General features: G+C 42.8%; 1 protein-coding gene across 1 annotated transcript in view; it reads right to left on the bottom strand.

The window, feature by feature from the left end:
- LOC139553201 (metabotropic glutamate receptor 7-like) overlaps nucleotides 1-23,007 on the bottom strand; it is a 420,178-nt gene that overhangs the window by 264,863 nt on the left and 132,308 nt on the right. The window contains exon 2 of the mRNA XM_071365256.1: nucleotides 6,205-6,421. Within this exon, the coding sequence (XP_071221357.1) occupies nucleotides 6,205-6,421 (217 nt within the window). The remainder of the gene's footprint in view (nucleotides 1-6,204; nucleotides 6,422-23,007) is intronic.

Here is a 23,007-nt window from a genome sequence, read left to right as displayed (position 1 = left end):
TTACATGTTGGTGTTCCAGTATATATTGGTGTTCCAGTACATGTTGGTGTTCCAGTACATATTGGTGTTCCAGTACATCTTGGTGTTCCAGTACATGTTGGTTTTCCAGCGTATATTGGTGTTCCAGTATATATTGGTGTTCCAGTACATATTGGTGTTCCAGTACATATTGGTGTTCCAGTACATATTGGTGTTCCAGTATATATTGGTGTTCCAGTACATGTTGGTGTTCCAGTACATATTGGTGTTCCAGTGTATATTGGTGTTCCAGGATATACTGGTGTTCGAGTACATGCTGGTGTTCCAGGACATGCTGGTGTTCCAGCACATGTTGGTGTTCCAGTACATATTGGTGTTCCAGTACATATTGGTGTTCCAGTACATGTTCGTGTTCCAGTACATATTGGTGTTCCAGTATATATTGGTGTTCCAGTACATGCTGGTGTTCCAGTACATGTTGGTGTTCCAGTATATATTGGTGTTCCAGTACATGTTGGTGTTCCAGTACATATTGGTGTTCCAGTACATATTGGTGGTGCAGTGTATATTGGTGTTCCAGTACATGTTGGTGTTCCAGTACATATTGGTGTTCCAGTATATATTGGTGTTCCAGTACAAGTTGGTGTGCCAGTACATGTTGGTGTTCCAGTACATATTGGTGTTCCAGTACATGCTGGTGTTCCAGTGTATATTGGTGTTCCGGTACATCTTGGTGTTCCAGTAAATGTTGGTGTTCCAATACATATTGGTGTTCCAGTGTATATTGGTGTTCCAGTACATCTTGGTGTTCCAGTACATATTGGTGTTCCAGTGTATATTGGTGTTCCAGTACATATTGGTGTTCCAGTACATATTGGTGTTCCAGTACATATTGGTGTTCCAGGATATATTTGGTGTTCCAGGATATATTGGTGTTCCAGTACATATTGGTGTTCCAGGACATGTTGGTGTTCCAGTACATATTGGTGTTCCAGTACATCTTGGTGTTCAAGTACATGTTGGTGTTCCAGTACATATTGGTGTTCCAGGATATATTGGTGTTCCAGGATATATTGGTGTTCCAGTGTATATTGGTGTTCCAGTACATAATGGTATTCCAGTACATATTGGTGTTCCAGGGCATATTGGTGTTCCAGGACATATTGGTGTTCCAGTACAACAAACAAACAAGCCCCCCTGCGTTGGTCCTCAGACGTGACAATAACACAGCTGACATCTACAGTCTAGACTCTGAAATCCTCATGATTTCTTACCTCAGTAATTTCGTGATTTTATATATTTGCTATACACATCTAGGCTAGGCTAGCAGACATATCCTGGTGTTGCCCCTTGTCTCGTGTTCTGTGTCTACATCTCAGTATTAGGATCCATTCGCCCTATCCAATTAAATCTTATTCATTTTAATCTAAGATGGTGAAACGTATCCCAGATCCTACTCTGAGACTCTTTATGAAAATGGGTTAATATCAACATGCGTTGAACCTATTTCAAGGACGTGATACTGTACATACAGTATATGCACTATATATACAAAAGTATGTGGACAACCCTTCAAATTAGAGGATTCAGCTACTTCAGCCACAGTATACAATCGAGCCCACCGCCATGCAATCTCCATAGACAAACATTTACAGTAGAATGGCCCGTACTGAAGAGCTCAGTGTTAAAGCTGCCCCCGGATAACTGTAAGTGCTGTTATTGTGAAGTGGAAAAGTCTAGGAGCAACAACGGCTCAGCCGCAAAGTGGTAGGCCACACAACCTCACAAAACGGGACCGCCGAGTGTTCATCTGTCCTCGGTTGCAACACTCAATAGCGAGTTTCCAAACTGCCTCTGGATGCAACGTCAGCACAATAACTGTTTGTCGGGAGCATCATGAAATGGGTTTCCATGGCCGAGCAGCCGCACACAAGCCTAAGATCATCATGCACAAAGCCAAGTGTCTGTCGGCTGGAGTGGTGTAAAGCTCACCTCCATTGGACTCTGGAGCAGTGGAAACACGTTCTCTGGAGTGATGAATCACACTTCACCATCTGGATGAATTTGGGATTGGCAGATGTCAGGAGAATGCTACCGGCCCGAATGCATAGTGCCAACTGTAAAGTTAGGTGAAGGAGGAATAATGGTCTGGGGCTGTTTTTCATGGTTTGATCTTGGCCCCATATTTCCAGAGAAGGGACATCTTAACGCTACAGCATACAATGCCATTCTAGACGATTCTGCACTTTCAACTTTGTGGCAACAGTTTGGGGAAGGCCCTTTCCTGTTTCAGCATGACAATGCCCCCGTGCACAAAGCACAGAGCCCTGACCTCAACCCCATCAAACACCTTTGAGATGAATTGGAACGGTGACTGCGAGCCAGGCCTAATCACCCAACATCAGTACCCAACCTTACTAATACTCTTGTCACTGAGTGGTAGCAAGTCCCGCAGCAATGTTCCAACATCTAGTGGAAAGCCTTCCTAGAACAGTGGTGGCTGTTATAGCAGCAAAGGAGGGAAACCAACTCCATATTAAAGCCCAAGATTTTGGAATGAGATGTTCGACGAGCAGCTGTCCATATACTTTTGGTCATGTAGAGTATATCGATGAGAGAAACATAGCCAAGCACAAGCACCAGAGAAGAAGGGATCACACTCTGGGTAGGATGAATCACTCTCTCTGGGTAGAAGGGGATCACTCTCTCTGGGTAGAAGGGATCACTCTCTCTGGGTAGAAGGGGATCACTCTCTCTGGGTAGAAGGGATCACTCTCTCTGGGTAGAAGGGATCACTCTCTCTGGGTAGAAGGGGATCACTCTCTCTGGGTAGAAGGGATCACTCTCTCTGGGTAGAAGGGATCACTCTCTCTGGGTAGAAGGGATCACTCTCTCTGGGTAGAAGGAATCACTCTCTCTGGGTAGAAGGGATCATACCTTTGGAAATAAGGGATCACTCTCTCTGGGTAGAAGGGGATCACTCTCTCTGGGTAGAAGGGATCACTCTCTCTGGGAATAATGGATCACTCTCTCTGGGTAGAAGGGGATCACTCTCTATGGGTAGAAGGGGATCACATACTTGTGTAATTCAGATCAGAGTGCTATTAAAAGTTCAACCAAAATGATTGTCGTCCTTTTGCTTGAGTCAATCAAACCCCTTAACAGAAAGATGTGACCAACATTATCATTATCCACTCCTTGAGGAAGACAGAAGGCTGGTTCACACGGATACAGTAACATTATCCACTCCTTGAGGAAGACAGAAGGCTGGTTCACAAGGCTACATACAGTACAATTATCCACTCCTTGAGGAAGACAGAAGGCTGGTTCCCAAGGCTACATACAGTAACATTATCCACTCCTTGAGGAAGACAGAAGGCTGGTTCACAAGGCTACATACAGTACAATTATCCACTCCTTGAGGAAGACAGAAGGCTGGTTCACAAGGCTACATACAGTACAATTATCCACTCCTTGAGGAAGACAGAAGGCTGGTTCACAAGGCTACATACAGTACAATTATCCACTCCTTGAGGAAGACAGAAGGCTGGTTCACAAGGCTACATACAGTACAATTATCCAATCCTTGAGGAAGACAGAAGGCTGGTTCACAAGGCTACATACAGTAACATTATCCACTCCTTGAGGAAGACAGAAGGCTGGTTCCCAAGGCTACATACAGTACAATTATCCACTCCTTGAGGAAGACAGAAGGCTGGTTCACAAGGCTACATACAGTAACATTATCCACTCCTTGAGGAAGACAGAAGGCTGGTTCACAAGGCTACATACAGTACAATTATCCAATCCTTGAGGAAGACAGAAGGCTGGTTCACAAGGCTACATACAGTAACATTATCCACTCCTTGAGGAAGACAGAAGCTTCCTTATGATACAGCTACAGAACAACTAGTCTTGCTGAGGCAGGTTGATATTGTTTGGAGCCAGGGCATATCCACACAAACTTCTGAAGGGTTGGAGGTCAACCATCTTCAGGCAATTCTCTCGTACTTTGTGATTATTTAGACTACTATTCGCCCACACCAATGCACTGTAACCCTCTACAGAGCACGGTACACATCATCTTCCATTGTACATATTGTCTCAAGCGAATCCAAAGCCAAATAAAGACATGTCAGGCACGCCTCTGTATTGCTTTACAAAAATAAAGTATTATTTTCCATGGAGGTTTAAGAAAAAATAAAATAATAAAGTTAAATCTAACCACCCAATAGTGAAACCTGGAATGGAGAAACCGTCTGCTGAATATATACAGGAACATCCAGCAGTACACTGGTCTATTGACGACTGAAACATTGGTTTATGATCAATTGCAAGTTTGAAAGTGTGAAGTTTAAAAAGTCTTGCTGGAGTTTCATATCTAATCAGTTTCCATGGATGTTTAACAAAGTCTGTCCTCCCTGCCCAGAAAAAGTGGCAGATTTCAAATCCTTCTCTAATCTATTCTTCAGTCCGCTGCATGAATAATCAATGTGCTGTAGATATTTCCTCCCTCCACGGCCCATTGGAAATGGCTGAGCCTAATTAGTCAGCTGATGTGTGGGGAGAAATTTGGGCGGGTTAAACCTCCCACCCCAAAAAAACAAAGAAACACATACACACACACAAACACACTCGGACCAATAGAGTAGAGGATTATGGGAGTGGTTCGCCGTCAGTAGATAACCCAGAACGATACAGAACAAAACCCTGAAACCAGGAAGAGAAAGCCCTTTTGGTGAATAAGATGCTCATTAAACTGTTGTGTAACAGTTCTACGTCCCAAATGGCAACCTATTCCCTACATATATATATAGAGAGAGAGAGAGAGAGAGAGAGAGAGAGAGAGAGAGAGAGAGAGAGAGAGAGAGAGAGAGAGAGAGAGAGAGAGAGAGAGAGAGAGAGAGAGAGAGAGAGAGAGAGAGAGAGAGAGAGAGAGAGAGAGAGAGAGAGAGAGAGAGAGAGAGAGAGAGAGAGAGAGACCTGGGTGAAAGTAATGCACTATAGGGTGCCATTTGGTAGCTGTATCATACTCATCCTGTAATTAATAAAGGGAGATAACAGAGGATGTTAGGGCAGATGAAATTAACAGGCTTTTTACACTGGCTTTATTAGACCTGTTAACTGTGATTTTATTGGCAGGTGTGAACCAGTAAGTGATTATGTTAAAGCGTATACCTCTGTCTAACTGCACCGCAGAGCAAACTGTAGGCAACAAAATGACACATTAATCAAATTATGTTTTTGTTCTTAAGAACAACATTTTAACTGACTTGCCAAGTTAAATTAAGGTTAAAAAATAAATATATATATATAAAAAAAAAATAGCAGGCTGTCCATCTTGTTAGCTTATAAACTAGAATATTTCTGCTGCCTAAAGTTCCTCTCATGGAAATCTAGCAGAGTAAGTTCGTTCCCTGTCTTCCTGACCCGGGGCTTGACCTCGGGACCCTGTGTACACAACACTCCATCACTCTAAGTCACCAATACTATCTGACAGGGCAAGACTAAAGCCAGCTGTCAGACCGTGAGGCATCTCAGGGAGGGTGTCGTCACGGGCCAGATGGTTGCTATGGCTTCAACAGCCTCCCAACTCTGTTTCCTCTGGTACCTACAGAAGACAATCTTATAGGCTCTTATTTTGTCAACCAGATATTGTTGTATTGTCTATTTGATTAACATTGATATGGGAATCTCTAAAAACTAAAACGATCGCTATCCAAAAACAATCGGTTAGCTGTCTTTGCTAATGAACAAAAGAGGTCAGTGTGAAAATCAATGTCTTCCTAAAGCTAGAGTGAAATTGTTTAGTTGACATTATAGTACAGTAGGTCTATATGTTTAACCATTCTAGCATACATGCTGTACATACAAGGTTTACCACACCAAACTCCGGGGACATATCTTCCAAATAAACTGAGTTGTCTCTAACTTGTAGCCTACAGTGGTTACCATATGATGTCATTCCACTTGAGGATCATTTAAATTACTTGATCATTTAATCAATTCAGAAGTGAATCCACTTGACACCCTTACAATATGCACATTAGAGAACATTAGAGAACATAAGATAACATAAGAGAACAATGGAGAACATTAGAGAACATTGGAGAACATTAGAGAACATTGGAGAACATTGGAGAACATTAGAGAACATTAGAGAACATTGGAGAACATTAGAGAACATTAGAGAACATTCCCCAGATAGATCACTTTGAGACTGACCTGATTCTCTGGACAGCTGATGGAAGGTATCCACTCCCTTCTCTCCATAGGATCCTTCTGATGCTACGGTAGATATGTAGTTCCAGCCCATGGCCTTGACTATGTCCACCATGGCTTGGGCTTGAAAAGAGTCCGGGGGCACCACGCGAGAGAAGAAATCATATCGTCGGTCGTCGCTCAGCTCCGGGGCCGTGGAGGCATAGCTGATCTGAGGAATCTGAGGAGAGAGGGAAGAAGGGTTAAGATGGAGAGGACATCATAATGCCAATCATGGCTGTTTTCTCGGGTTGGGGAATGTAAAGTGGACATAGTAGTACTCGGATGTGTAACAGCTTGTTCCACAAGGTGGAATACGATATGCTGGACAGATGGCAGTCAGCAATAGGACTGCACTTGTCACACAGTACCAGTCAAAAGTTTGGACACACCTATTTGTTCAAGGGCTTTTCTTAATTTTTTACTATTTTCTACATTGTAGAATAATATTGAAGACATCGTAACCAAAAAAGTGGTAAACAAATCAAAATAGATTTTATATTTTTGATTCTTCAAAATAGCATTGATGACAGCTTTGCACACTCTTGGCATTATCTCAACCAGCTTCACCTGGAATGCTTTCCCAACAGTCTTGGAGGAGTTCCCACATATGCAGAGCACCTGTTGTTTGCTTTTTTTTATTTCACTCCGCGGTCCAACTCATCCCAAACCATCTGAATTGGGATGAGGTCGGGTGATTGTGGAGGCCATCATCTGATGCAAAACTCCATCACTTTCCCTCTTGGTCAAATAGCCCTTACACAGCCTGTAGGTGTGTTGGGTCATTGTCCTGTTGAAAAACAAATGATAGTCCCACTAAGCGTAAATCAGATGGGATGGCGTATCGCTGCAGAATTCTGTGCTAGCCATGTTGGTTAAGTGTGCCTTGAATTATAAATACATCACTGACAGTGTCACCAGCAATGTACCCCCACACCATCACACCACCTCCTCCATGCTTCATGGTGGGAACCACACATGCGGAGATCATCCGTTCACCTACTCTGCGTCTCACAAAGACACGGAACCAAAAATCCCAGATTTTCACCGTTCTAATGTCCATTGCTCGTGTTTCTTGGCCCAATCAAGTCTGTTCTTTTTATTGGTGTTCTTTAGTAGTGGTTTCTTTGCAGCAATTAAACCATGAAGCCCTGATTCACGCAGTCTCCTCTGAACAGTCCATTTTGAGATGTGTCTGTTACTTGAACTCTGTGAAGCATTTATTTGGGCAAAAATGTCTGAGGCTGGTAACTCTAATGAACTTATCCTCTGCAGCAGAGGTAACTCTGGGTCTTCCATTCCTGTGGCAGTCCTCAAGAGCCAGTTTCATTTTAGTGCTTGATGGTTTTTGCAACTACACTTGAAGAAACTTTCAAAGTTCTTGAAATTGTCTGGATTGACTGACCTTCATGTCTTAAAATAATTTACATACCCTACAGTACTCATCTCATATGTATATACCGTACTCTATACCATCTACTGCATCTTGCCTATGCCGTTCTGTACCATCACTCATTCATATATCTTTATGTACATATTCTTTATCCCTTTACACTTGTGTGTATAAGGTAGTAGTTGTGGAATTGTTAGGTTAGATTACTTGTTGTTATTACTGCATTGTCGGAACTAGAAGCACAAGCATTTCGCTACACTCGCATTAACATCTGCTAACCATGTGTATGTGACTAATAAAATTTGATTTGATTTGATTTAATGGACTGTCGTTTCTCTTTGCTTATTTGAGCTGTTCTTGCCATAATATGGACTTGGTCTTTTATCAAATAGGTCTATCTTCTGTATACCACCCCTACCTTATCACAACACAACTAATTGGCTCAAACACATTAAGAAGGAAAGAAATTCCACTATTTAACTTTTAAAAAGGCACACCTGTTAATTGGAATGCATTCCAGTTGACTACGTCATGAAGCTGGTTGAGAGAATGCCAACATTGTCTAAAGCTGTCATCAAGGCAAAGGGTGGCTACTTTGAAGAATCTCAAATATAAAATAAGCTTTTTTGGTTAATACATGATTTTATATGTGTTTTTTCATAGTTTTGATGTCTTCACTAGTATTCTACAATGTAAAAAATAGTCAAAAAATAGAAATGCCCCTGAACGAGTAGGTGTTCTAAAATATTTGACTGGTACTGTACATTATCCATCATGTTATATTTTTTAATAAAAAAATAATAACTGCATTTTTTATCATCTGATGAATAGGCCAATCCCACTATTGATCACTATAGAATGCATAGTTCTCTGCATTTACATGTGTGAGTCCAATGCTCTGCAGACCTGACTAACCAGTGAGTTGAATCCTTACCTACAGTATGTGACATTGTATTTTTTGTTTAGACAGCCCTGTGTGTCTGGGCTCTGAGAAACCAGTCAAATACCACTCAATGATATGTAGTGGGCATAACATCTAACAAGCACATCTACAGTCCTCTGCATGTCCTTGTTTGCATGAGATTTTACTCTGTATTTTATTATATTAGACAGCCCTGGCTGCATGACTTGGGGTCTAAAGCCATGTTCACACTGCAGGCCTTAATGCTCAAATCATTTGTGTTTTTTCCAAAATCCATTTTGCAATATAACTGACTGTCCAAACAGCCAGTTCCAAGCGACCAAGTTATTTGTGTGTGATCGGACTGCAGTCATATGCCTACATGGCTATGCTAGTTGTCATAGTAATGACGGGTGTGTGCGCAGTAGTGAAGGCTGATTTGTAGTGGCGCTCGTGCTTTCTATCACTCAGAAGTTAGATAGCAACCTAAGGTGAAAACATGGACATTTCCCAGTTCCTTTTAATGTTTAAAATCATGATGTAAGAACACTTTTAACTCATCAAAGGATAAGATGCCCCCAACTTTCAAAACAAGTCATTTTTGGCTACCCACAGCAGTCAACTAGCTACCCACAGCAGTCAACTAGCTACCCACAGCAGTCAACTAGCTACCCACATCAGTCAACTAGCTACCCACAGCAGTCAACTAGCTACCCACAGCAGTCAACTAGCTACCCACAGCAGTCAACTAGCTACCCACATCAGTCAACTAGCTAGCCACAGCAGTCAACTAGCTGGCCACAACAGTCAACTAGCTATCCACAGCAGTCAACTAGCTGGCCACAGCAGTCAACTAGCTGGCCACAGCAGTCAACTAGCTAGCCACAGCAGTCAACTAGCTAGCCACAGCAGTCAACTAGCTAGCCACAGCAGTCAACTAGCTAGCCACAGCAGTCAACTAGCTGGCCACAGCAGTCAACTAGCTGGCCACAGCAGTCAACTAGCTGGCCGCAGCAGTCAACTAGCTGGCCGCAGCAGTCAACTAGCTGGCCACAGCAGTCAACTAGCTGGCCAAAACAGTCAACTAGCTGGCCACAGCAGTCAACTAGCTGGCCACAGCAGTCAACTAGCTGGCCACAGCAGTCAACTAGCTGGCCACAGCAGTCAACTAGCTGGACACAGCAGTCAACTAGCTGGCCACAGCAGTCAACTAGCTAGCCACAGTAGTCAACTAGCTGGCCACAGCAGTCAACTAGCTGGCCACAGCAGTCAACTAGCTAGCCACAGCAGTCAACTAGCTAGCCACAGCAGTCAACTAGCTAGCCACAGCAGTCAACTAGCTAGCCACAGCAGTCAACTAGCTGGCCACAGCAGTCAACTAGCTGGCCACAGCAGTCAACTAGCTGGCCGCAGCAGTCAACTAGCTGGCCGCAGCAGTCAACTAGCTGGCCACAGCAGTCAACTAGCTGGCCAAAACAGTCAACTAGCTGGCCACAGCAGTCAACTAGCTGGCCACAGCAGTCAACTAGCTGGCCACAGCAGTCAACTAGCTGGCCACAACAGTCAACTAGCTGGACACAGCAGTCAACTAGCTGGCCACAGCAGTCAACTAGCTAGCCACAGTAGTCAACTAGCTGGCCACAGCAGTCAACTAGCTGGCCACAGCAGTCAACTAGCTAGCCACAGCAGTCAACTAGCTGGCCACAGCAGTCAACTAGCTAGCCACAGCAGTCAACTAGCTAGCCACAGCAGTCAACTAGCTAGCCACAGCAGTCAACTAGCTAGGCACACTAGTTAACTAGCTAGCCACAGCAGTCAACTAGCTAGCCACACTAGTTAACTAGCTAGCCACAGCAGTCAACTAGCTGGCCACAGCAGTCAACTAGCTATCCACAGCGGTCAACTAGCTAGCCACACTAGTTAACTAGCTAGCCACAGCAGTCAACTAGCTAGCCACACTAGTTAACTAGCTAGCCACACGAATTAACTAGCTAGCCACAGCAGTCAACTAGCTAGCCACACTAGTTAACTAGCTAGCCACAGCAGTCAACTAGCTGGCCACAGCAGTCAACTAGCTATCCACAGCGGTCAACTAGCTAGCCACACTAGTTAACTAGCTAGCCACAGCAGTCAACTAGCTAGCCACACTAGTTAACTAGCTAGCCACACGAATTAACTAGCTAGCCACAGCAGTCAACTAGCTAGCCACACTAGTTAACTAGCTAGCCACAGCAGTCAACTAGCTAGCCACAGCAGTCAACTAGCTAGCCACAGCAGTCAACTAGCTAGCCACATCAGTCAACTAGATAGCCACAGCAGTTAACTAGCTAGCCACACCAGTCAACTAGCTTGCCACACTAGTTAACTAGCTAGCCACAGCAGTCAACTAGCTAGCCACACCAGTTAACTAGCTAGCCACAGCAGTCAACTAGCAAGCCACACTAGTTAACTAGCTAGCCACAGCAGTCAACTAGCTAGCCACAGCAGTCAACTAGCAAGCCACACTAGTTAACTAGCTAGCCACAGCAGTCAACTAGCTAGCCACAACAGTCAACTAGCTAGCCACAGCAGTCAACTAGCTAGCTACACTAGTTAATTAGCTAGCCACAGCAGTCAACTAGCTAGCCACAGCAGTCAACTAGCTATGTACACTAGTTAATTAGCTAGCCACAGCAGTCAACTAGCTAGTTACACTAGTTAAGTAGCTAGCCACACTAGTTAACTAGCTAGCCACACTAGTTAACTAGCTAGCCAGATCAGTCAACTAGCTTGCCACATCAGTCAACTAGCTAGCCACACTAGTTAACTAGCTAGCCAGAGCAGTCAACTAGCTTGCCACATCAGTTAACTAGCTGGCCACAGCAGTCAACTAGCTGGCCACAGCAGTCAACTAGCTGGCCACAACAGTCAACTAGCTGGACACAGCAGTCAACTAGCTGGCCACAGCAGTCAACTAGCTAGCCACAGTAGTCAACTAGCTGGCCACAGCAGTCAACTAGCTGGCCACAGCAGTCAACTAGCTAGCCACAGCAGTCAACTAGCTGGCCACAGCAGTCAACTAGCTAGCCACAGCAGTCAACTAGCTAGCCACAGCAGTCAACTAGCTAGCCACAGCAGTCAACTAGCTAGCCACACTAGTTAACTAGCTAGCCACAGCAGTCAACTAGCTAGCCACACTAGTTAACTAGCTAGCCACAGCAGTCAACTAGCTGGCCACAGCAGTCAACTAGCTATCCACAGCGGTCAACTAGCTAGCCACACTAGTTAACTAGCTAGCCACAGCAGTCAACTAGCTAGCCACACTAGTTAACTAGCTAGCCACACGAATTAACTAGCTAGCCACAGCAGTCAACTAGCTAGCCACACTAGTTAACTAGCTAGCCACAGCAGTCAACTAGCTGGCCACAGCAGTCAACTAGCTATCCACAGCGGTCAACTAGCTAGCCACACTAGTTAACTAGCTAGCCACAGCAGTCAACTAGCTAGCCACACTAGTTAACTAGCTAGCCACACGAATTAACTAGCTAGCCACAGCAGTCAACTAGCTAGCCCCACTAGTTAACTAGCTAGCCACAGCAGTCAACTAGCTAGCCACAGCAGTCAACTAGCTAGCCACAGCAGTCAACTAGCTAGCCACATCAGTCAACTAGATAGCCACAGCAGTTAACTAGCTAGCCACACCAGTCAACTAGCTTGCCACACTAGTTAACTAGCTAGCCACAGCAGTCAACTAGCTAGCCACACCAGTTAACTAGCTAGCCACAGCAGTCAACTAGCAAGCCACACTAGTTAACTAGCTAGCCACAGCAGTCAACTAGCTAGCCACAGCAGTCAACTAGCTAGCCACAGCAGTCAACTAGCTAGCTACACTAGTTAATTAGCTAGCCACAGCAGTCAACTAGCTAGCCACAGCAGTCAACTAGCTATGTACACTAGTTAATTAGCTAGCCACAGCAGTCAACTAGCTAGTTACACTAGTTAAGTAGCTAGCCACACTAGTTAACTAGCTAGCCACACTAGTTAACTAGCTAGCCAGATCAGTCAACTAGCTTGCCACATCAGTCAACTAGCTAGCCACACTAGTTAACTAGCTAGCCAGAGCAGTCAACTAGCTTGCCACATCAGTTAACTAGCAAGCCACAGCAGTCAACTAGCTAGCTAGGTAGCTGCTTAGCTTTTTAGCACATTCAGTCATTTGTTTTGTAAACAATTAACAAGCTATTTAGCTCCCAGATGTTCTTGTCAAACTGTCAACAGAGTAGCTAGCAAGCAACAAGATATGCTGAATAAAAGTCTAAAAACCACTTGAGGTTTTACACAAGTCACATGGCCTGGAAACAGATTTATATCTCACTTCAAACCACCTACGAAGGCGGATTTGAGTCACTTCAAACTGCCAATGTGAACACGTCTTTAAAAGCCAAAGTTCAATCATGAACCAATTCTGGCAGAGATTTCCAAACAGGCTTGACAGAAATACTGAAAGTTAGATTTTTTATGGCCGAGGATAATTGGAAGTTTTGACATCTCCTTGCCTTCAGCAAAACTTCACTGCTCAACGTTATTAATATTGAGTAAATGATATATCATTCGAATTTTGCATATTTCAAACTGTTTTTCCACGATGAATAATTTCAGTTTATGAAGTTCAGAGTTATCAGTAAAATAAGATACGATATGCCTTGCACTGCGCAAAATTGGCCCAGCGACATTCTTTGGCTGATCCTGCTCTATTGACTCCTTGTGCCATACTATCGCGAATACGCCTGTTCAGGGTCGGGCCTGGTTAGTACTGGGAAGGGAGACCGCCTGAGATTACCAGGTGCCGTAAGCAAATTTTTAAAAAGTACGATATCCCTCAAACTTCTAAATTAGTTTGACACACCTTGCTCTTCATTGAAATTCCATTACATCAGAGAGTGGTCTGGGATTACTTTAACATTATGTCCATTTGGGTCTGGTCCCTTGGCCTTGTTAATTCTCTCTCAGGAGAGAACTCCCTTAGCTGTAAATCCAAACAACATGCTGTTTCTTCAATTAGCCCTTTGATCTCTCTTAATTTAATGGGAGGAGAGTAGAAGCATTCATTTGTAAATACTGCCCATTATTAGAGGAGCGGATAAGAAGAATGGATGTGGAGAGTGTAGAAATAAAACGATTTGAAGAACAGAAGTAAAACATTCAGTCATAAAACATAAAACGATTCAGTCCAACATCATATGACAGCTGAACACGACCAGACAGGAATGGCTATTGGTGATAGACTATAGTAGTAAACAATGGCTATGGGTGATATACTATAGTAGTAAACAATGGCTATGGGTGATATACTATAGTAGTAAACAATGGCTATGGGTGATATACTATAGTAGTAAACAATGGCTATGGGTAATATACTATAGTAGTAAACAATGGCTATGGGTGATATACTATAGTAGTAAACAATGGCTATGGGTGATATACTATAGTAGTAAACAATGGCTATGGATAATATACTATAGTAGTAAACAATGGCTATGGGTAATATACTATAGTAGTAAACAATGGCTATGGGTGATATACTATAGTAGTAAACAATGGATCTGCAGAGAAGAATAGGGGAAACTCCCCAAATACAGGTGTGCCAAGCTTGTAGCGACCTAGCCAAGAACACTCAAGGCTGTAGTCGCTGCAAAATGCCATTCAGCAAAGTATTGAGTAAAGGGTCTGACTACTTTTGTAAATGTAATATTACAGTTTTTTTTGTTGTTATATTTTTACATTTCTAAAAACCTGTTTAATCCATTTTAGAATCAGGCGTAACAAAATGTGGAAATGTCAAGGGGTCTGAATAACTTCCGAATGAACTGTATAGAAAACTTCTGACTTCTGATTGGGTGTAGTTGGAGGTCTACCAAGTGTTTCAACAGAAACAACAGCCTTCCACTCTCTGACGCTCAGGCCTTGAAGTTTCTTGTTTCCTGTTCTCTGTCTCGCTCTCTCTCTTCCACAGGAATCAACAGCCGTCCACTCTCTGACTCTCAGGCCTTGAAGATTCTTGTTTTTGTGTTCTCTGTCTTACACACACACACACAAAAACACTAGAGCTGGGCGGTATACCTTATATTATTACAGTATACACCGGTATAGATGCACAGAGCGGTTTGGATTTTTACTCTACCTTCTATAATGGTATTTGAATGTTTGGGTTTATTAAATGTGATTTGCCATGTGTAATGTCCTTCAAACTTTTTTTATATTTTACACCGCTACTTGAATCATCCTTCCTCGTTCTCTCCAAGCCGCTTTCCACACAGACCTAGCCCTGCCTACTGTCACTCAAGGAGAACGTTTGCAGTTGCTTGACCACAAGACACTTGCGTACAGTCTGTATTAGAGGTTGACACAGGAGTGAAAATGTATTCCTGTCCTGTCTTGTCCTGTCCATTTCTTTCCTGTACTGTCCTGACCCCACAACTGTTCTATAACTCCGGAACTTTCCTGTCCCGTCCCATGCTCATTTTTGGCGCACATAAATATATTGGCTATTTGTGTTTGTTTAGGAAGTATTGAAAATAAATTAAGTAATGCAATATGTGACTGTTATATGTGGTTGTCTTACCTATTTTTGCACTGACTGTAGACCTAAGTCTCTCTGGATAAGAACGTATTCTAAATGACCTATAGGTAGATGGGTTAAGGCTGGAGGATGAGGACAGAGGCCCCAGTAGGATGGTCTGCTCACTGGCAGAAAAATGTAGCCTACAGCAGAGCACTGCACACATATATGAACATGTACAACACATTTACAACATGAACAACAACAAAACACCTGAGCAGCAGTACTGCATGAGTCTATCTATTTTAATTTCACTCTTCACCTCAGATGGCACGGGTTTTGTTACATACACAAACATTTGGGCTTGAAGGGAAAGTTGTTGGGAGTAGAGCAGCTTTGCCACAGGCTGCTTGTCCCGCTCTCCGGATGGTAGTCTATTGGATTAAACCACAGCGGGTTTTTTACAAGCCGGTTCCATCGTTGTCAAAGACCACTCCATCGAATTGAGCTAAAATATCGCTTTCCTCTTTCCTTCCTCTTTCCTAATGATAACGTTAGTGATAGGTCTTTGGCTGCAACAAGACATTGCAATTCCACTATTGAAAGCTTCAACATTTAGCCTACTGAGCCTAGTGACTGGCTAGAACTGGAGTGAGGCGCGAGAGTAAGCCAACGGAAGGGGGAGGGGGGACATTACTATTCTACTTTTAAATGTTATTAAGTAAACTATACTGGGCTCCCGAGTGGCGCAGCGGCCTAAGGCACTGCATCTCAGTCCTAGAGGCATCACAACAGACCCTGGTTCGATTCCAGGCTGTATCACAACCTGCCGTGAGTGGGAGTCCCATAGGGAGGCGCACAATTGGCCCAGCGTCGTCCGGGTTAGGGTTTGGCTGGTGTAGGCCGTCATTGTAAAGAAGAATGTGTTCTTAACTGACTTGCCTTGTTAAATATAAATCCACAAGTGTTCTATAATTACACTATTAGTTTATGTTTCTTACATCTGCAAACAGCTAGTTTGTATTTTCTTAGCAAGTTTTAGCTAAATAATGTTAGCCACTAATGCTAATAGTTAGTTAGCTGGCTAGCTAGCTAGCTAATAAATGTACTGAGTCAGAGCAAATGTAGCTAGCTAATATAGCCTGATACCAGTTCTGGTGTAGAACCCTAAAAACAGATGTTAATGCGAGTATAGCGAAATGCTTGTGCTTCTAGTTCCGACAATGCAGTAATAACCAACAAGTAATCTAACCTAACAATTCCACAACTACTACCTTATACACACAAGTGTAAAGGGATAACGAATATGTACATAAAGATATATGAATGAGTGATGGTACAGAACGGCATAGGCAAGATGCAGTAGATGGTATAGAGTACAGTATATACATATGAGATGGGTAATGTAGGGTATGTAAACATAAAGTGGCATAGTTTAAAGTGGCTAGTGATACATGTATTACATAAAGATGGCAAGATGCAGTAGAGGATATAGAGTACAGTATTTACATATACATATGAGATGAGTAATGTAGGGTATGTAAACATTATATTAAGTGGCATTGTTTAAAGTGGCTAGTGGTACATTTTTACATAATTTCCATCAATTCCCATTATTAAAGTGGCTGGAGTTGAGTCAGTATGTTGGCAGCGGCCACTAAATGTTAGTGGTGGCTGTTTAACAGTCTGATGGCCTTGAGATAGAAGCTGTTTTTCAGTCTCTCGGTCCCTCGGTACTTTAAACCTGTGGTAATATGCTCTGTTCCAAATCAATGATTTGCCACTCAGAATAAACTGAACACAATAACTGTGAAGCAATACACCTTCTTTTCCGTCCTCGAGGCTTCTACGTATTGTAACATCAAGTCACAGGTTTCATGAAGGAAGACGTACAGGAAGTAGTCACACAACCTTAACAGCCATAAGAAGTTAACGTAATCATACGTATTTAACCCCTTTGTTATGGCAAGCCTAAATAAGTTCAGGAGTAAAAATGTGCTTAAAAAATATTAAAATAAGTTGCATGGGCTATTTCCATGTTCAATAATTGCGGTTAACATCATTTTTGAATGACTGTCTCATCTCCGTAACCCACACACAAAATGTTCTGTAAGGTCCTTCAGTCGAGCAGTGAATTTCAAGCACATATTCATCCACAAGAGACCAGGGAGGTTTTCCAATGCCTCGCAAAGAAGGACACTGATTGGTAGATGTGTAAAAAAAATTATTAAAAAAATAAATAAAGCTGAATATCCCTTTGAGCATTATGAAATTATTAATTAGGCTTTGGATGGGTGTATCAATACATCCAGTCACTACAAAGATACATCTATTTAGTCCGTTTTGAATTCAGGCTGTAGCACAACAACAAGTGGGAAAAGTCAAGGGCTATGAATACTTTCTGAAGGCATAATGTATAAAGGTATAACATTTCCCCCAAGTCAGAAAATAATACTACTGCTTTATCTAATTACACCGCTGTCGGTGTCACGTTCGTCGTCAGGGTGGAAATGACCGGACCAAGGTGCAGCGTGGTGAGCGTACATTTCTTTTTATTTATGAATGTCGCCAACAAAAACAAGAAACAACAAAAAACGAACGTGAAGCTGACTAGGGCTATACAGGCCACTAACACAGACAACTACCCACAACTAAGGTGGAGAAACAGACTGCCTAAGTATGATTCCCAATCAGAGACAACGATAGACAGCTGTCCCTGATTGAGAACCACACCCGACCAAAACATAGAAACAGAAAACATAGAAATAAAGAAACTAGAATGCCCACCTTTAGTCACACCCTGGCCTAACCAAAATAGAGAATAAAAGCCTCTCTATGGCCAGGGCGTGACAGTCGGCTATAATAGCATAGAAATAACTATATAAATTACAAGCAACGGGGTACTCTCATGCCATTGTGTTTTCTTATTGAACAAGGCCTATTGCCTATTGCCTTATTCATCGATGTATCTTTGTAATGGCAACTGTTACTTTGAAATAGCCAAGAACATAATCATTGGTATTACCAGTGACATTTTCATGCTTCTGCTTTAGTTGAGTTTGACACCATAAACCATTAAACCTCTAGCACTTTTAAGGTGTTTATAAGAGAGTAGGTATGAGAAGAGAACAGTGATTTATAAAACAAAATTATCCATCAAGGACAGACGACAAATACCTTGAATTCCTTGTAACAGAATGGACACCTGCTCTGTTTTTCAGTGAGAGAAGAAATTATTCTTTAGTATTTGAGAGTCTGGATCCGTCTCTAAGGACCATGTGTGTTTATCTGACCAGAATGATAAACTACTGCATTGTGTTGCACGATGAGAATTGGCGACCGCTACATTGAAATAGCCAGGAACATGATTTATTTATTTTGTTTTGTTTCAGTGACATTTACATGCTTTGGTTTGAGCTTGATTTCATTAACCTGTAATGCTGCTCAGATGTTAAAGGGGAAATATTCGAAAAATATATATTTTAATAAAACAGACTGACACAAACCATCGAGTGTAGAGGACAATATTTAACGCTGTTGCGGTCGTAAACTGAGGCTATTCTGCATATGATTTTTAGTAATTAACATACCGGGTCTTCGCTTAGCGAGCCACCACCCTTAACTCCTTACCCCTCCTGTTGTGTTTGTTTCATGTTAATTAATTCTGTGTTCCCGGTCCAAAATGACCGTCCCCATTATAGCTGATTATAAATCCATAATAATACATATAATATCACCTAATGTTGTGTTAGATCTTTTTATCAACTTAAGTTCTTGTGAACATTACACATTTTGAACTTCTATTTGCTATTTATGGCCTGTAGGCCTCATTGACCTGAGCTCATACAACTGAGTAAAAAAAGCACAATGTATGGATTATTTCGACTATAACAAATACTCAGATGTGTCACGTTCGTTATAAGGATCGGACCAAAGCGCAGCGTGGTATGCGTACATTCTTATTTATTTAAAGAATGAACACTGAACAAACTAACAAAATAAGAAAACGAAACGTGAAGCTATACAAACGAGTGCTGACAGGCAACTAAAACAGAAAATGGGAAACAGGGCTGCCTAAATATGATCCCCAATCAGACCAACATAGACATACAAAACCCCTAGACCTACAACAACCCTAGACATACAAAACCCTAGACATACAACAACCCTAGACATACAACGACCCTAGACATACAAAAACCCTAGACCTACAACAACCCTAGACTTACAACAACCCTAGACCTACAACAACCCTAGACATACAACGACCCTAGACATACAAAAACCCTAGACCTACAAAACCCCTAGACATACAAAACCCCTAGACATACAACAACCCTGGACATACAAAACCCTAGACATACAAAACCCTAGACATACAACACCCCTGGACATACAAAACCCCTGGACATACAAACCCCTAGACATACAAAACCCCTAGACATACAACAACCCTGGACATACAAACCCCTAGACATACAACACCCCTGGACAAACAAAACACTGGACATACAAAACCCCTAGACATACAAAACCCTAGACATACAACAACCCTGGACATACAAAACCCTGGACATACAAAACACTGGACATACAAAACCCCTAGACATACAAAACCCTAGACATACAAAACCCTAGACATACAAAACCCCTAGACATACAAAACCCCTAGACATACAAAACCCCTAGACATACAACACTAGACATACAAAACCCCTAGACATACAAAACCCCTGGACATACAAAACCCCTAGACATACAACAACCCTGGACATACAAAACCCCTAGACATACAAAACCCTAGACATACAACACTAGACATACAAAACCCCTGGACATACAAAACCCTAGACATACAAAACCCCTAGACATACAACACTAGACATACAAAACCCCTAGACATACAACACTAGACATACAAAACCCCTAGACATACAAACCCCTAGACATACAACACCCCTAGACATACAACACTAGAGTACCCACCCTAGTCATACAAACCTCTAGACATACAACACTAGAGTACCCACCCTAGACATACAAACCTCTAGACATACAACACCCCTAGACATACAACACTAGAGTACCCACCCTAGTCATACAAACCTCTAGACATACAACACTAGAGTACCCACCCTAGACATACAAACCTCTAGACATACAAACCTCTAGACATACAAACCTCTAGACATACAAACCCCTAGACATACAAAACCTCTAGACATACAACACTAGAGTACCCACCCTAGTCATACAAACCTCTAGACATACAACACTAGAGTACCCACCCTAGACATACAACACTAGAGTACCCACCCTAGACATACAAAACCTCTAGACATACAACACTAGAGTACCCACCCTAGTCATACAAACCTCTAGACATACAACACTAGAGTACCCACCCTAGACATACAACACTAGAGTACCCACCCTAGACATACAACACTAGAGTACCCACCCTAGTCACACCCTGACCTAACCAAAATATATAGAAAACAGAGATATCTAAGGTCAGGGCGTGACAAGATTAAACATATTGTGCTATTTATCACAGACAGACTTTGTGTCAAAGTTTAACAAGGACATTTGTTTTTAAATCATTTCACATTATTAAATATTGGCAGGATTTCATGTCAACAACCCGGGGACATGGCGTATCTCGTTGGCCCCGGGGTCATCCTGATAACATGTTCAGCTGACAGCCGACCTCTTCTCTCAAATAGCCCCAGGTTCAGAACAGGGCCAGAACAGGGCCAGAACAGGGCCTGAACAGGTTCAGAACAGGGCCAGAACAGGGCCAGAACAGGGCCAGAAAAGGTGAAGACCAGGACAAATTCCCATTCTTTGACCCGGAATGTAACAACAGCCCTCTTCCTCATCACTGGTTGTCTCTTGGTCTGGATCATATTCTGTGTTGTCTTCAACTTCTGACATGTCCTCCTCTAATGCATCTTCACTGTCAGTTTCCTGGCCTCCTCCTCCTCACCAGTGTCATGATCAAAGATATGATCAAGAGCCTCACATACAGCATATCATTTGGTTATTGTGCTGCCACAGAATGAATTGTGAGCAAGACTTCAAAAAAGCTTTATATACCAGAGCTGTGAGAAAAGTTCTATATATTATTGAAACAATGTTGCGATTGTTTGTGAGAACTCCAACAGGTGTGGTTCCTGTGGGGGAAACATTCTAATGGGAAAGGTTCCCGTGGGGGTTGCCATGGAAGCCAAGAAGGGGAGTGAGGTGTGTGTGTGCTCAAACACACATGCATGTGGGAGTCTGGGAGAGGAAGTGTGTCCATCTGATGAATGGGCATGTGCCTGAACAACATGTTTTACACTAATATACGCTAGTCTAGTTATACACTAGTCTCACCTATTCATTTCTAATGACCGGTCATTTTTGACCAGGAACACCACAGGTGTACAAAAGTTAAATAAAACACCCAAAATGTAATGAAAATCATCAAAATGTATTGTGTGTGTTCAGATGCCCCGTGTGGACAAAGTCATGGAACCTTATGACAATCAGATAAAATGAACTATATTTTTCAGAGAGAAAACCGGAACACAGCAGGAGGATTCTAACTGAGACTAATGCCTAAACAGAGCTATGGACTGACAACATTATAGCTCTAACCGTGTTATGAGGCTACGCAGTGTTTGTTTACATTTACTTTGTTTACAAACATTGGAGTCAAAAACAAACTTGTATTTTGGGGTTCTGATTGGTTACGACAGTTGAACTAAGCTCATGACGCATTCACAAGTTATATTCTTCAAGATTCAGTGGGGATATAATATATATTGTTAATTTATCCGTCCCAAAATGGATGTAGCACCTAAGGATTCCAGCTTTAATTAAAAGGACTAAAACAGAATGAAAGAGACGGTGATGTTAGAGCTCAATACATCAGATCCTCGGGCCAGAGCAGACAAACCCAACTCTACCCTGCTGTTGGTTGATGAAATTAATGTCCTTCTCTGCAGCCCTCTACCTCCCCTTTCCTTTCACTGGGAATGTCCTTAGCGAGGCACCATTGATTAATCGATTAATTGATACAGGTGGTGAGGACTCCATACAACAGGACTAGACAGAGAGCCTTGATACAGGTCGTGAAGGCTCCATACAACAGGACTAGACAGATAGCCTTGATACAGGTGGTGAGGGCTCCATACAACAGGACTAGACAGAGAGCCTTGATACAGGTGGTGAGGACTCCATACAACAGGACTAGACAGAGAGCCTTGATACAGGTGGTGAGGGCTCCATACAACAGGACTAGACAGAGAGCCTTGATACAGGTCGTGAAGGCTCCATACAACAGGACTAGACAGAGAGCCTTGATACAGGTGGTGAGGGCTCCATACAACAGGACTAGACAGAGAGCCTTGATACAGGTGGTGAGGGCTCCCTACAACAGGACTAGACAGAGAGCCTTGATACAGGTCGTGAAGGCTCCATACAACAGGACTAGACAGAGAGCCTTGATACAGGTGGTGAAGGCTCCATACAACAGGACTAGACAGAGAGCCTTGATACAGGTCGTGAAGGCTCCATACAACAGGACTAGACAGAGAGCCTTGATACAGGTGGTGAGGGCTCCATACAACAGGACTAGACAGAGAGCCTTGATACAGGTGGTGTGAGGGCTCCATACAACAGGACTAGACAGAGAGCCTTGATACAGGTCGTGAAGGCTCCATACAACAGGACTAGACAGAGAGCCTTGATACAGGTGGTGAGGACTCCATACAACAGGACTAGACAGAGAGCCTTGATACAGGTGGTGAGGACTCCATACAACAGGACTAGACAGACAGCCTTGATACAGGTCGTGAAGGCTCCATACAACAAAGGATCAGAACAGGGCCAGAACAGGTTCAGAACAGGGCCAGAACAGGTTCAGAACAGGTTCAGAACAGGGCCTGA

Source organism: Salvelinus alpinus, chromosome 2 (genome assembly GCF_045679555.1).
Source record: "Salvelinus alpinus chromosome 2, SLU_Salpinus.1, whole genome shotgun sequence".
NCBI classification, from domain to species: Eukaryota; Metazoa; Chordata; class Actinopteri; order Salmoniformes; family Salmonidae; genus Salvelinus; species Salvelinus alpinus.
This window is presented reverse-complemented; position numbering and strand designations above follow the sequence as displayed.